This window comes from Mesoplodon mirus, assembly GCF_964341445.2.
Source record: "Mesoplodon mirus genome assembly, chromosome: 15".
Taxonomy (NCBI): Eukaryota; Metazoa; Chordata; class Mammalia; order Artiodactyla; family Ziphiidae; genus Mesoplodon; species Mesoplodon mirus.
In genome coordinates, this window is record NC_138991.1 from 66543343 (window position 1) to 66559148 (window position 15806).

The window sequence follows — 15806 nt, forward strand, 5'->3', positions numbered from 1 at the left end:
GGGCCAGGCTTTAGAGCTGTCCCCAGGATGGAGCCTGTAGTGGACCCTACATGAGAAGGAAGCCAGTGTCCCTCCGTCCCCACGGTCACCTTCTGCCTTGACTGCTGAGGAAACCGCAGCCCCAGACCATCAACCTGCCAGCAGGTCAGGACGGAGATGAAGACAGGGACCCCTGAGAGAAGGCACCAGCAAGGAGGGTGGCCGTCAACCTCACTCCGAGTCAGCGGGGCCACCAGGAAAAGCAGCCTTGTGAGCACAGGCTTCGCTCCTGGTGCTGCTCGTGGGCGACTCTTCCCACCTGCCCTCCCGCTACGGGCGCCTGCTCTCTCTGCTCCCGTCAGCCTCCTCTGGGGGAGAGGGGATGCTCTGGGGATAACAAGCACCCCAGAAATCCCTACAGGACACCCCGGACGAGAGAAGGCAAAGAAACAGGAACCAAGAGAAAATGCAGTGGGGCTTCCTGCTGGCCAGCCTGCTGGGATGGTGATGCTCAAACCAGGGACACAGAAGACAGTGTCCCTAACAGGGTGAGGCTGAGCCCTGCCCCCTGGGGAGTGGCCTCTGCCAGCTCACGGAGGCCTCCCAGCTTCAGCTCCTGAGCGGCAGACGTCCCCTCCTGCACAGGAGACCCGACCAGGGGGATCAGGGCACTCAGGCCCACGGCAGGGCCCACACCACACCAGACCCTCATCTTGGATGGTCAGCCTGGCTCTGATACCCTGGGCCAGAAGCGAGACACTGTGATAACAGACATGAAAAAGTATCTGCTCTCCCAGCAAAGCCAGGACCTGAGGGGATCTGGTGACACGGACGCTGGGCACGGGCTGGAGCTCACTCGCCCTCCCAGGGCCTGACCACACGAGAGGTCGCCGGCCACGTGCTGAAGGCTCACAGAGGGACCCTGCCCACTCCGGGCCCTCGGGGAGGTGCCGGGGTCCGGCCAGGGAGGAAGGGCTTACTTGCTCTCCACCTGGCTCGTGGCCTGGTTCAAGGCGTCCCTCAGGATGGAGTTCTCCTGCTGCAGGCGGGCCAGCTGCGTGTTGGGGCCATTCTCCAGCTGCTCCTGGAGCGTCCGGATCTGAAAGGTCATCCAAGGGGCATCAGAGGCCGCTCGGCCTGACAAACAGAGCCACGTCGGAGCAAGGCCGGCAAGATCCCAGCCCGCAGACAAAAGCCCGGAGGGCTCCGCCTTCTCTACCCGAGGTGGGGAGGCCCCCTCAGAACAGGGGCCGGAAAAGAGCAGAGCCAAGCACTCAGCCCAAAGCCCCCGACGGTGCTGGTGCGCTCTGCCCGACCGAGGCTCTGAGACCCAGCGAAGGGCCGCAAGCCACAGCCCACGGTTACCCCGAAGATGCCCGTTTCCTGCCCTCTGACCCCCCCGTGGCACAGCCCACTGGGAGCGGGGTGCAGGGCTCTGACTGTGCAGGCCAGGGCTGGCCCGGCCCTCCGCTGGGGCTGTGCGGTTTTTCGGGCCTCTTGTTTTACGGCGTTCTCCCAACCTCGAGTGGAGGAGGTGGAGCCGGCATGACTCCAGGGTCATGGAGAGGCTGTGAACTTGACCCATGGGCCCCCAGGGAAAAGGATGCAGTGCTGACCACTTGGGACCAGAGGGCTTTCAGACAATGCTCTTTAAAATGTACATACATCTTCCTGGTTATTAACGTTAAACACGCACACCACCTGGCCAGGTAAAACAACCCTCCCCCAAACAAACCCGATGGTGAGGGCCCCCCGCGGGCACCCGTGCCCGCCCTGCTGCCCACCTTGCCCTGCAGCTGCTGCACCTCCTGTACATGTCCCCGGTAGCTGGCCTGCATGCGCGCCTGCACGGCCGTGATCTCCTGCTCCCGGGCCACCAGCTGCTTTTTCACTTTGGCCTCCCCGGCTGCTGCCTTGGCCTTTTCCGCTGCCAGCTCCTGGGAGAAAGCAGAGGGCAGAGAGGCCGGTGAGGCGGGCGGGGGCAGCTTACGAGATGAAACCAAGACCATCATGACCCGGAGCATGACCTGGGGCCAGGAGAAGCCTGACCGCAGAGCCACAAGACCCCCGTCCTGAGCTCTCGGACAGACCCAAGCAGCCACAGCCCAGAACGAGCAGGGGATGAGGAGGGACCCCCGGAATCCCCGCTGGCCTGACTGGTGGAGGGCTGGCCATCAGGCCTTGAACACAGTGGGCGCAGTGGATACAGGTAGGAGCTGGGGAACGTGGCATCCTGTCCCTGGGCTCTCCAGGGGCACTGGCTGAACCCTGCTGGGATTACAACACCCTGGTGTGGCTCAGTCCCCGACAGCCAGGCCCCGGAACGCCCTCTTCTACTTGAGTATCTCTGTCAGGACTGACAAGGCAGCAAGCCTTGATGGCCGAGGGGTCAGCCCACTCCTGGAGGGCCTAGGTCCCCGTGGACAGCCGCTCGGTCCACCGTCCTATCCCTGGAATGTCTGCTCCGGTCAGTGCCAGATGCCCACAATGAACACGGGACGCGGGGCCTGGGGACCCAGAGCCTCAGGCAGGGGCAGAGAGCAGGGTGGGAAGGGCTGGCCGAAGGACGGGGTCTCCATCATCACAGAAGGAATGGCGGTGGACGGAAACCATGGGGGAGCAGGAAGTGACAGTGTGAGGAGCGGCCCGTGCACTGGCCCCCGGGTGGGGGTGCTCTCTGTCGAGGGGGCCTCCAGCCAGACTGGCGCCAAGTCCCACGAGATTCAAGGCCCCTCCCCGTCCTGGGCAGTGGACCAGAGAAGCGGGAGAGCCTCCTCTTCTCCAGGCCGGGATGCTAGGGAGGTCTATCCCAAAGGGCCAGACGGTCCCTCCCATCTGAGATGGGACAGAACCGGAGGCCAGGGAAGGGCCGGGCTGAGCGCGTGGCCACTGGGTGCCAGGGCAGCTCTGCATGCCTGGCGTTCCCTGGGACCATCCAGGACCCCTGGCCCCGCTCTTCAAAGACAATCCTCTTCCTGGCTGTGCCCAGGGTGAGGGCCCACAGGGGCAGAGGCCACTCTGGGACACGCATGTGCCTCGTTCCTTCAATCCTCTCAGTAAGGCGAGGCTCCCCATCTCTGGTTTGAAGCTGAGCTCACAGAGCCTCGGGGAGGACACGCTTTCGAAGGCCGAGAGCAGCCCTAAGTGACAGGATGGGCAGGAACCTGGGGCCTTGTGGGCCCACGAGGGTCCCAGAAGGGATGGTATGCGAGGCGCCCCTCCTCTGGCTGAACTGGCTGCTCGGCGGGGATTCAGGGCTCCGGCAGGCTTCCTCTGACCCATGCCTAACATCCCACCCCAAGCAGAATGGAGGGCCCTAAGTACACGGTCCAGCCCCTGATGAAGAATCACGGCCACACAGAGGTGGCCCTCCGCCCACCATGCCAGACGCCCGGAGGCTGAGCATTGGTCTGGGGATGGCCTTCCCCACCCTGAGCAGGCCTTGGGCAGTTCTGGGCATCCACCTGGCTCAGGGTGTAAAGGTCCCAGTCTCCTGGGACAGGGTCCCAAGGCCACCAGGATTCAATGGGATTTCCCTTCCTTTTGCCCCTGGGGCTTTTTAAAGGCAAAGAAAGGCCAGATTTTCCTCGGGGCATCTGTTTCATCCTCCACAGCTTCTCTTTCTTCTAGGAGCTCAGAATCCCAGGACTCCTCCTGTCTGTCAAATTCTTAATTCACTTGCAATGGTCGGAATTATTTTCTTGAAAGACAGGCCTGCTGCTGGGGGCCGGAGCCCCACTTCCTCTGACTGAGCTGGGAGGCACCGTCACGACGCCACCAGCCCAGAAACTCACTCTGCTCCCCAGGCCAAGCGGGCCCCCGCACCGAGAATCTCCCGAGGCGGCTGAGGCGTGGACTGGAGCACCCGGCCCTGAGGGTCTCCTTGTCCATGGAGGATTCGGAGCCCAGCCTCTCGGGCCCGAGCGAGGACAGGATGGGGTCCAGCCCAGAGTGTCACCTCGGGACAGAGGCCCCGGTGCCCAAGCAGATGACAGCTGGAAAGACGGTTTTCCAGAAGGACGGCTCCGGAGCCACGTGTGGTTCCTCAAATCCCTGAACACGTCCCCGAAAACGCTCAGAAACCAGGAAGGAGGTCTCAGGACTCCTGAGCCCGTGAACTGGTGCCCGGAATGGTCTTTGAACCCAACTCTGTTGACTTCACCCACTTGCAAGGTGCCCACTTGATCTGGCAGACAGTCCACACGGCCTCTGTGTCCTTTAGCCACAGATCACGAGAAAAGGAATTCACCAAAACCCTCTTTTGCAACCATAAAAACTTCTGTACAAGGACAAAGAAATCGTGACGGGAACTAAACATGAAACGCGGATCCTATCCACCCCCCGCCCCAGCTCCTGGGAAGATCAAGTTAATCGGAACTTCTACATTCTCAGAAGTTTCTCATATAACTTTACTCAACGGTGCTAGGCTGGGGGACGTGGCACAGCAGTGGAATCCCTTCCGCTCTGTTTGAAACTCTCAACAGAGAAATGCAGGGACTCAGCATCCATGGACTCCAGGGCACAGAAGGACAGATGGCGATGCCTGGGCCTCAGTGGCCCCTGCCAGGCAAGGTGACCTCTGAGCTGAGACAGGAAAATGGGGGCCCCGCCCTGGAGGGCTTCCTGAAGGAGGGGGCTCTTTCCAGTGAGCCAAGCGGTGAAGGGCACTCGAGGCTAATGCAGGAGCACGAGAGGCCCTGGGGAGGCAGTGAGGAGCAGGTGCGTTGGGGGGCAGACTCGGGTCTGAGGGGGCCATCTGCAATTGAAGAGGCGGCCCTCCCGGGACCGCGTAAGCGCTGAGAGCCCGTGAAGACCCCCTGCGGCTCAGGGAGGAGGATGCCGTGCGGGAGGCAGGGCCCTGGCTGGACGCACCGTCAGACGTCTTGCCTCAGAGCCAAGGCCTGGAGCCCCGGGGGCTGCGCCTGTGTCCCACAGCAGGGAGACCGTGCCGTGCCTGGGCAGGGCTGGAAGTGCGTCCGGTTGGGGAGGGCGAGGGGGAGGGGATCTGTGGGTCAGCGGCGCTAGGGTTTGGAACTCAAGTGGCTGCCCTGGAGGGGAGCAGCAAGTGTCCTACACAGGCAGCAGCACCTAAGGGGCCTCCTGTTGCAGGGTGCACCCCCAACCCCAAACCTGCTGTCCGGCCCGAGGTGGCCGGAGACCCCAGCAATGGCCACCATCACCGTCAGAGGCTGCACCTGCTCACTCATGACACGTCCAGTCCACCCTAACCTCAGGGGCCGGCACGAGGAACTGGCCGGGGAGCCACACAGCCACCAGCCACAAAAACAGTCACTCCCCTTTCCTCTCACGTGAGCTTTATTTTGGAGGTCAACACATCTTCTTCTCAGGTGGTCCAGAAAGAGGATACGGAAGAACGGCCCCCAGAACCACAGACTCCACAGTGGCTGCTGGCCGTGGGCCCTTGGGGCAGGAGGCCTGTGACTCACGGCCCACTTCCATGGGGCAGAGGCTCCTGGCCTGGGACGCGCCAGCAGCCGGGCGGGAAGGGAAGCGCAGTCGGCTCCTGGGAGCAGGGTGAGTGGCTCCGGCCGCCCTGCATCCAACCAGCAACCCGAGGCCGCGGGGGACACTCCCGAGAGAGAGGACGAAGGCCACCAGGCAGGAGGCTGCACTAGGGGAGGCCTCGGAGACCGGCCTTCCCCTTCTACCTCCCGGGCGGAGCCTGACCAGGAGCGACCACGGCAAAGCCTTCCGCTCCCGCCGCCTGTCCGTCCCTCACTGAACAAACCTTCCCGTCTGGCCTGGAGCCGCGGCCGTCGCTCAGGACAAACTCTGACGCCTCGTGAGCGAGCGACGCAGGCGCCCAGACGTGTGGGACGTTCCGAGGCCCCGGCCGCCTCCCTGCGCCCACTGGCCCGCAGAGGAGGCGGGGACAGGGCGAGGGCCACGCAGGGCGCGATGATGGGAAGGACAGCTTAAACGGGGAGGGACCAGCCCCGCTGCAGGGGACCCGGACCTCCTCCTCACAAGGAGCAGCCGCGTGCTGACCCCTCCTGAACGAGGCCCCCAGCCCATCGGGGCAGCACGGGCCCTCTAGACCAGTGTTCACTGGGTACACACGTGTCACGTGCTGAACCACCACGGGACCGCTCCCCAGACAGCGGAGAAGGGGCGGCAGCCCCGCTAAGCCCTCCCCACAGCTTTCTGCTCCAATTCTCAAGAAAAGACCCTGGGACCCACTGTGCCCGCCCTCCTCTCAGGGCATCACCCTAAAAGACGGGGCCACAACCGCGGGGCCGACTGTCCCCTCCCACCCGTGCGTTCCCAGTCCCGAGAGGGACCCCGCTGTGCAGGGGTCCTCACGCAGCCACAGCCCCCGGGCCGACCCGGCGCCGGCCCTACCTTATTGAGCTCCCTCAGTTTGCTCTTGGCGGCGGCCGCGTCCTCCTGCTCCGTGGCCAGCAGCTTCTCCTTCTCTTCCAGCTGGCGTTTCAGAATCGCCACGGGGTCACCCTTCTGAGTGGCCTAGAGATGCCCACAGAGTCGCGTTAATGGGGTGGGCAGAAGCCTGGTTTGAGACTCACCCCAACCATCAGACCCCGACCCAAAAGCAGAGCGGCGGCCTGATGGCGCACGAGCGGTGCCATCCCGATGGCACACACTTCTGGGGGCGGCCCCTGCCTCTGCCGCCCAGTTAGCCAGGCCTCGGGCCCAAAGCTCTGGACCCCTGGGGTAGTTGTGGGAGCATGGTGCTTCCCTAACCCCGGTCGATGGTGGCCAGGGCCTCTTCCCGGCCTGCTGGGGGCCATCGGCCATCGTCCCTGGCTTGGTGCCCATCCCTCAGCTGCTGGGGCCGGCCTGAAGGCTGCCAGCTGAAGCGTGGAGGTCCGGGCACGGGGTGGGAGTGGGGGGTAGGTATCTGGGGACAGTGGCCTGAGCTGAGTTCAGGCCTCTCTTGTTGGAGGGGAGTGGCCACCTTGACCTCCGGCCACTTCAGGCCCAGAAGACGGCCCAACGTTCACTGAGCGAGGAGCTCCTGTGACCGCAGGACCCGTCACCACTCAGCAAGGGCTGGGGCGGGGCGGGGGGTGGTGACCCAGTGGCCCCAGGACACTCCCAACATCTCTCACCACTGAGGTGCCACAAAATCCTCCAGCAAAATTACCTACAATTCCAGCTGTTTAAGGAACAAACACGCCCCGCGGCACCTCCTGGGGCAGCTCGTGGCCACAAGCACCAGACAGAGAGAAACCAGAGAGACAAACACCCTCCTTCCTGAGCCCGAGCCCCGGCCACAAACCAGTGGGTCCCAGCTCCTGGCCCCCCAGACGCCCCGTCCCGGCCCTTAACGGCCCTCCTGCTGCAGCAGCTGGGCTGCAGCTGCGGGTGATTCACGCAGCCCGACCTGGGGAGGGGGACAGAGTTCTGCCGAGAGGCAAGCGGAGGTGTTCCAGGAACACTCCGTGCAGCTTGTCAAGTCGGGTGCGGCCGGCCTTCGAGGCACCATCCAGGGGAGGCCAGGGCCCAAGACCAGGGCCCAAGACTGCCACGCGCTGGCCCCGGGGTTGGGGGAGGGCGCACCTTGTGCCACATGTCCTGGACGACACCTGCTTTCTCGGACAGGATCTCGATGAGCCGCTGGGCCTCGCCCTCGCTGAGCACCATGCTTCCGACCGTGGAGACCAGCGTCTTGTAGGGGAGGCAGAGTGGGCTGTCGCTCTCCGGGGGCCCTGCACAGAAGGGAGGGGGCAGGGACTCACACTCGGGCACCAGCCACCAAGCCCGTCACACCCCAGAGCAGCAGAGGCCAGTCAGAGCCGAGGCCTCTGTCCGGCTGCCCAGGGTCCGCGGGCCGAGTGCAGCGAGCCCGCCCTGGGGTCTCGACTGGACTCAACTCAGGTCCTGCTCAAGAACAGCAGTGGGGAAGGTCCCCAGGAAAAAGAAAGGCCGAGTATTCCTGGGTTGGAGGAGATGTGCCCCTACTTTTTCACCATCAAAGTGAGCAGACTTGGGCAAGGCATACTTTCCCATAGGTGCTTTTTTCCTTCCTTCTTTTCCCAGCAAACTGCCTGGGCGAGCTCGCCGTGCGCCACCCAGCGAGGCTCACGCCCCTGCCAAGACCGAGCCCCACCGGCGGGGAGCAGGAGGCTGCCTCCCCGACGTCCTGGTTCAGACCCTCTATTTCCAGCTCTCCCTGGGCGAAGCTTAAGGCAGGTTTCAGGACAGGGATGGCTGGGTTCGTCCAGAACAGGGCTGCCCGCTCGCCGGTCCATGAGCGCGTGACCTGCTGGAGGACACAGAGCCATGTGCCGACAGCCAGCTGTCACTCCTGGACGCCCGACGCCCCCGCGAAAGCTTCACTCTCATGCAGCCCCTCGCACAGCCCCAAAGACACGAAAGGGTGAACAGAGACGCCCCCCCCCGTCTGGCAGCTCCTTGCGCTGAGGCCCCAAACTGCCCACGAGCTGCGGAACAACAGGGCCCCAAACGAGCTGAAACAAAGCCAAGCCAAGCGGCCGCCTGCAGCGACACCTGCAGCCAAGCCCACCTCACTGAGGACAGCCAGGGGAAGGTTTCCATGGCAACCTGAAATTCTCTGGCTTGTCACAATATTTTCACTCCCTAGTTACAATATTGTCATTACAAGTCAAAGCACTTAGCAGGATCCCCTAATAAAGGGGACGTGGCACGTGGCGAGCTGGTTGCTACAAGCACCTTCACTTTAGAACTTTTTACCCCGCGAAGCTCAGGAGTAAAAACCACCATGTTGACGTTAAAGGCCTAGGAGGTTGAGGGTGTCATGAAAACTGGGAGGTGGGGGGAGGCCCCCTTCAGCCTTCATTCTTTTCACTGAAATATGTACGTAAAGTAATTTTAACGGTAAACTTCTGCACCCTAGAGAAAATTCAAGTACAGCTAAGCCGAAATAGAAGGAACCACTCGGACGAAAACCTCACGGTCAGCATTTTGGTCTCTGGGCTTCCTGCTCCGCCCCGTCGGCCTGCAGACCGACGTTTCTGCCAGGGTTTCTCAGAAGAGGGAGGTCGGCCGGAGTCAGACTGGACAGGATGGCCTCTCTGAAGCTGGACACTCAGATGTTTTCCTCTGCGGACTCAGAGAGGCCTGCTCCTGTGCTGCCCCCAGCCATGCCGGCTGCCAGGCACCTGCCACGTGGCTGGTGGTGGGAACTGGGGTGGCTCCCAGGGGAGCGCACACCAGATTCTGAAAACTTGGTATGGAAAAACAAAAGAATGTAAAATACCTGCAATAACTTTTTTATATTGATTGCATATTGAAATGATAGCATTTGGGGTAACTGGGTTAAATGAAATATATTAAAATGAATTCCATGTGTCTCTCATTTGCCTTTTTTTTTTTTTTTTGCGGTACGCGGGCCTCTCACTGCTGTGGCCTCTCCCGTTGCGGAGCACAGGCTCCGGACATGCAGGCTCAGTGGCCATGGCCCACGGGCCCAGCCACTCCGTGGCATGTGGGATCCTCCCGGACCGGGGCACAAACCCACGTCCCCTGCATCGGCAGGCGGACTCTCAACCACTGCGCCACCAGGGAAGCCCCTCATTTGCCTTTTTTAGTGTGGCTCACAGTGTACTTCTGTGGGGCAGGCTGGCTACTCCTTTCCAGCCCTGGGGCCCCAAAGCACCGCCTACTGAAGCCCTGGCAGTCTGGTCCCTGCAGAGGCCCCCGAGTGACCATCCTCCTAGGCCCCAGGGCCCCTGCTGCACTGCCCCCCACCCACCTGGGGGAGGGGACACAGACCTGGATGACACAGATACGCTTCCCTGTGGAACACCGCATCCTTCACGCCACTACCCCAGTGGTCTCACAGATGCATTCCCTCCAGGAGGGCCCTGTGCACAGAACGTTCCTGAGCGTATTCTGGGAGTGTCATTCTAACACACGTTGGTTAAAACTTTCTCATGTAATTATACTAAATTGTATTAGATGTTCCAGTGAACAAAGTCATGAAAACTTGTAACAGTGGAACACCCCAAAGCTATGTAAGAGCAGAACTTAACTCTCCTCGCCCACCCCCCACAGAAACTTCCACAGCCTTCTCCATCCTCATACAAACACTTCAGAATGATCTTTAGAGAGATATGACTTTACATTTTTCATTAAGGTAAGAATGGTGCCATCTTTATTCACCCCAAATCGGGGAAAGTAAAACTGAAAGAAAGGAAGGTACTGGGAACCAGAACTCTGGGCCTCACGTGAGTGGCATTTATTTCTGGGTTTCAAGGCCCACGAGGTGGGCACGCTGACCCATACACAAAGGACTAACATGTCCTCCGGCAAAGGCTCGAAGGCTAGAAATAATCCTTGGGGTTGTGAAATCTTAAGGCCCTAAGAGAAATTTGTCAGAGACTCAACACCTATTCTGTGAAGCCATAGGCTTCACAAGGACCACGTGGCAGTGAACTCCCGTGAGACAGGAGCAGCCAAGGCTTCGCCCATGTTGGTGAGCCTGAAATTCCAGGTACGGACGGGCCCGGAGGCCTGGGGGAGGAACCAGGCAGCAGAAGGGCACAGTGGCCGGGGAGGGCCGGCGTCTCACTGCTCTGGAGTAACCCAGGCTCCTGCCTGGCCGGGGACACAGCGAGCACCCCAAGCACTGTGCCCTGCAGGGATGGGGCAGCCTCCCCTGAGCGGGTGGCCTTGGCCATGGTCCTTTCCCTCCAGGCGACAGCTCCCACGGGGTCCAGGCCAGAACCCGCAGAGCTGCGGACGCATCGAGGAGAGCTAGAAACGAGATTGCTGTGTGCCATCTCCTGACCTTCAGTGCTGACAGCTAACTCAGTGAAAAATAAATAAAACCACCCCGGAGCTGAACACATTCACGGGCCAATTCCAGTCTGCAGGTCATCCCTGCCCTTGGGCTGTGGGCACCCTGGTCAGAGCAAGGCCCCTGGAGCCAGGTGGTCTGGGCTTGAATCTTGGCTCAGCTCCCTCCCACCTGTGCATCCTCGGGCAAGCGACTTCACCTCTCTGAGCCTGTTTCCTCGTCTGTGAAATGCGGGCAACGGCAATGTACTGGGCACAGGGTAAAGCACGGCAGAACCGATCAACAGGGCCAGGAGCAGCCCACACCCTGACCCCTCCTTGGGCGGACAGCGCCCCAGTGAGGAACTTGGGTGGGGAGGCAGGGGTGAAGCAACTCTGCCTTCCTCTGCCCCCCCAGCTGGTACCCATGCCCCCGTGGACAGAGCAGTGGGGCCCACGGCCCCTGCTCGCACCACTGTCTTTGCACATGAGGTCAAGCGGGCAGCGCATTTAGGGAAACGAGGGGCCCTCTGCCTCCCTGGGCTCTGAGCTGAGAAGCACTCAGCGCTTGGATAACGTGCCTCAAATTCCAAAACTACGCTTCCTTTCGTGACCACGCCGGGAGGCTTAATCACCTAAAATTAGACCTGTCCTGCAAAAAGGGCTTAGGAGTCTCCCCTCTCACCGCTGACCGTGGGGTCTCACCCACCAGGGACCTGGCGCTGCTTCAGCAGCAGCCCCTCCAGGTCTGGGCCCTGGAAGCCCTGCCTGCTTGTGCCCGGCTCAGCCAAGCAACAGGGGGCGTCAGAATAGCTGCAGGAACTGCGCGCACACAGCTGTGATCGAGGGAGTTACTGCCAGGCCCTGGCACGGGCATCAAGAGCTCCAGCTCCACTCCAGCTGCTGCTGCAGGTGCCTGGCAGCCCTGTGCAGATGGTCTCCAGACATGAAGTATGCACCTACTGTGTACCCTGCAGTCTTCAAAATCCTGGAAAGGCCTGTGGGACTCCCAGCTAGGAGAGGGGAGGAGACCCTGGACATGGAATCAGGCAGCAGAGCCACAGGGCACCTGAGGAAGCAGCCATGGCAGCAACACCGGCGAGGCTTTTAACGCAGGAGATGCTTGCGCCAAACACTACTGGGCGGAGAGCAGGAAGGGGAGGGAGTGGCAGGGATGACCCGAGGCTGGTGGAGCAGAGGCAGGTGGCACTGGCGTGGGTCCCAGGGATCCGGGCTTCACCTCGTGGGCAAAGGGGCAGTGCCTCGGAGTGAGCAACGTTTGCATTTGAGGACACCCAGGGGCCAAGGCTGGAGGCAGGTCAGGGAGGAGCCCAGAGCTGGGGCTGAGCGCACTCAGGAAGTGGGGTGGCGGTGACAACCCAGGGCTCTGACAGCACACACGGGTGGGGTACTGGAGGCCGGAGGAGAACTCCAACGGCAAAGACGCTCACGTCCCAGGGAACGTCCAGACCGGTTCTGAAGGCCTCCGCTCACACACGCAGGTGCAGGCCGAATGGCAGCTGCTGGCTCGGGACCCTGCAGGGGCGTCACCCCAACAGTGTGGGTGGGGGACCTGCACGCTCCCCCCAACAGGAAGCCAGACCCCAGCCTCAGGAAGCCCCCCAGGACATCCCCAATCACCTGAGCCAAACTCAGGTCAAAGGCCAGGGCCCCAGGAAGGGCCCCTGTGCCTCCTGGAAGCCCAGCACTTCCCAAGCAATCGTCAGATTCAGAAACAGAACCAAGCCCCTGACTCCCGCTGACCCCAAGTCCAGAGGGCGGCCACCGTGTCCAGAAACGAGGAACCTGGGCCACGCCCCCCAGCTGCACGTTCACGGACAGTGGCCGTGAAGGGTCCTTCTGAGCCTTCGGGAAAGAGACCCTTCGAGGCCCTCGATGGAAGATCCACCAAATGCTTCAAGAGACAGAGCTGCAGCTCCTGCCGCCCTCACAACTGCTGGTCTGCACCATGGCGGTCAAGGGCAGCACGCACGCGGCCGACCCCAAGCCCGGCTCAGGCTGAAGCCCAGCACTGCCCAGGGCTTCTGCCTCCCGACAGGGTGCAGGCCTCAGATCAGCGGCTGCACTGGACCCTGGCAATGGCGTTTTAAGTGCACTGGAGCAAAGGACAAATAATGTCAAGAGCAACCCTACTTGGGGCCTTTGAATCAGGCCTTTTCATTTGGCTGGAGAAAAAAGTGATCTCTTGACTAACTGCGAGATTGTACACATAATGATGGCTAATGGAGTTTTTTAAAAATCCTATAAATTGAATGACTGTATTTTTCTCTTTATATTTTTGCTTTCCCCCCCAAATTTTAACAAAATTAATTTTAAATCTGAAAAAAGAACTAAAACACATCACAGTATTTCTTAAAGAAATACAACCCCTGGAGGGCCTTTGCGCAAGCTCCTTCCTCGGGCCTGAGGGGACCAGGAGGTCTGACCTACTGCCTGCAGGAAGGACGGGGGACGTACAACCTCAGCCTCCTGCCCGGCAGTGACGGGAGCCACAGCGCCACCCCGTTTAAGAGAAGTGAACGGAGAGCCCTGGAAGAACGTCTTCCAGCAGCTTCTCTGAGACATGACACCAGACTCGCTTCCCCAGGGGATGTTTTGTTCTTTCAAAAAGAAGAAAGGGAAAAGTTGAGTTTGAAGAACTTACACAGAAAGTGAAAAAAGCTCAGGAGCTCTGCAGTTTTCTTCAGAGCTTCAGACCCTGAGAAACTGAGTTAAGTTCAAAAGAGAGGCTCAAACGTAATCTCCACACCCCCCGCTCTGTGCCTCGGCCTGTGCCGGAGGGGCAGCTGCTGGTGGCTGAGCCTGGGCGGGCGCAGGCGGAGACCCAGGCCCGGCGTCCCAACTCTCCCTTCTGGGAAGTCTTGAAACAGAGGTGAGCTTTGGTTTCTGCTGTCCTAAAACAGGTAAAAATACAAACCCACCTTAAAGGAAGTTGGGGGATAAATGCACAGAAAGAGCCCCTCCCCACACACCAGGCTGGAGCGCAGTGGGGCCGGTTCCCCAGGACCCCGGCCTCAGGCACAGCAGCCCGCAGGGCACAAAGGATGCGGGGGGGGGGGCGGGGGGGGACAGCAGGAGGCAGGGGTACAGCTACTGTCCAGTCACACGGCTCAAGATGAGGCCCCTGCAGGCCACAGACACCCCGACTGAAGGTCTCCTGGTGGGTCTGGCCCCTGCCCTGTTACGTTACAGGACACGACCCTATTCCTGCATCTCCCGGGGTCCGGCAGTGGCAGGAGGCCTCTCACAGCACGGAGCTGACACCCCTAGGATGCTGCCAGGTCCCGGATGCAGGAACTACCTTTATCTCTCACCTGACCTCAGTGACCACCATCTGCTGGGTGCCCAGGGGCTGGGGCAGCCCAAGAAGCACTGGCCACTTCCCTTCCTCAACCTGCGCCCCCAAGGAGCAGTTCTCTCTGCGGCTCAGAGGACGCTCGGGGCCCTGAGGTCAGGGCTGGGCCCCTTCCTGGCGCCCGAAGGGGTGGGACCTCCACTTTGGTACAAGGAGGGCCTGTTTCTTCAACTCACAGACAAAGAATGGAGTTTTGGTTTCTCTTCCATTAACAAGAATACGTGTTACAGAAAAACTGGAAAATGCAGAAGTGTGAAGGGAAGAAAATAAAATTCACCTACAGTCCTCCCCGCAAAGATGGCCTTTCTGCCCCGTGGACCTGTGAGCGCGTTGGACTCAGCCGTCGTGGGGTCGTGCAGGCCGGTCTGAGGGTACCTCCACCTCCTGGAGGCTGGCTGGGCCCTAACGTGATGGCCTCTGGCCCCCGGTAGATGGCCCGCGTCCGCGTTAAGAGCCAGGGTCTGGCATGATGCCAGGCACAGAGTCCAAGAGGAGGGCCCCCCGGCCTCAGCCTCGCTCGGCAGTGATGCCCGCAAACCAAGCCCCCGTGGCAGCACGAGTCCCAGGGCTCGGGCCCAACTCAGTTTCCAGAAGGTGCCTCCTGTCCGGCCCAAGTCTGGGCATCCAGTTCCCCAGGCCTGGCCCGCACTGTGTTTGCGTGGACTCCCTTCCAGGAGCTGAGGAACGGCCCTGCCGAGAGGGCCCCAAACCACCCCCACGTCCGCTTGCTTCCTGGGCAAGAAGCGTGCTTTCCTGATGAACACGAATACTCGCCGCGGTGGCTCTTAGAAAACAAACCAGCAGAGGCCTGGATGGTGCGGCCGACTCAGAAGCTTCCGTTCTGGAAGTTTCCACTTCGTGATGATTCCGTGAATCCCCTCTTTTCCAGACACTGGAAAAAGAATCCGTGCTTCTGTTTCAAAACCAAGTGTTTTCTCGTAGTCCACACCTGGGCTCCTGATGGCCCTGAAATCGCCCCCATCTCCACGGAGCCACGTGAGCACCGAGGTCAGGTTGGGGGGGGCGCTCACGTGGGCCCATCACCGCGGGAACCGTCCACTGCGCCAGGCCTCCAGAGGGTAAGGCGGATAGAGCCTGTCGTCCTAAATTAAAAATGCACCTGCCTTTTGACTTAGCAGTTACCTATTTAGGAATTTACGTTACAGAGATACCCAGCGATACGTGTACGCCACTGTAGCATTAATTTCAGCAGCAAAAGAACGGCACACTGCTTCATGGCATTTAAATAAATGATGTTATGGTCACGCCGTGGGCTACGATGCAGCTGAAAGCGGCAGCCCCAGGGTGTGCTGAGGAACGAAGGAGGCAAGTCTGTCCCTGCAACGCAGGCCCGCTGCGTGTGCCATGGGATGAGTGGGGCATCTCCGGGGGCCCCCCAGGAGGTCGGTGGCGGCTGCGATGGAGTGGAGGGGAGGACTCTCAATTCTCACCTTCCACGCTTCCACACTGTTTGAATTTTGTTTGCTGGAAGCACGCATTTACACAATAAATTTAAAAAAGGATTAGGAAGGTGGGTGTCCACTGTCAAGTCTGGTCAGGGACAAGGGGGTGAAAACCTGTCACACAGCCTCGATTTGCTCCTGTACGAAGATCAGATCAGAAGTTCCGGAATAGCTCCAACTCGGGCCTGCGGAAGCGTGTCCTGTGCCCGCTCTCCTCTGGGGCTCCTGTCAGCAGAGGCCCTGCC

General features: G+C 60.9%; 1 protein-coding gene across 2 annotated transcripts in view; it reads right to left on the reverse strand.

Annotated features, from left to right (window-relative positions):
* Window positions 1-15806, reverse strand: part of RRBP1 (ribosome binding protein 1) — a 59346-nt gene that overhangs the window by 16006 nt on the left and 27534 nt on the right. The window contains exons 3-6 of one of the 2 annotated variants that reach the window (XM_082645677.1): window positions 7522-7670; window positions 6343-6465; window positions 1764-1916; window positions 960-1078 (exon numbers count right to left, since the gene is read on the reverse strand). In XM_082645677.1, coding sequence (XP_082501803.1) covers window positions 960-1078; window positions 1764-1916; window positions 6343-6465; window positions 7522-7670 — 544 coding nt within the window. Of the gene's footprint in view, window positions 1-959; window positions 1079-1763; window positions 1917-6342; window positions 6466-7521; window positions 7671-14289; window positions 15802-15806 lie in introns of those variants that run through there. The other variant, XM_082645678.1, reaches the window with a different exon arrangement.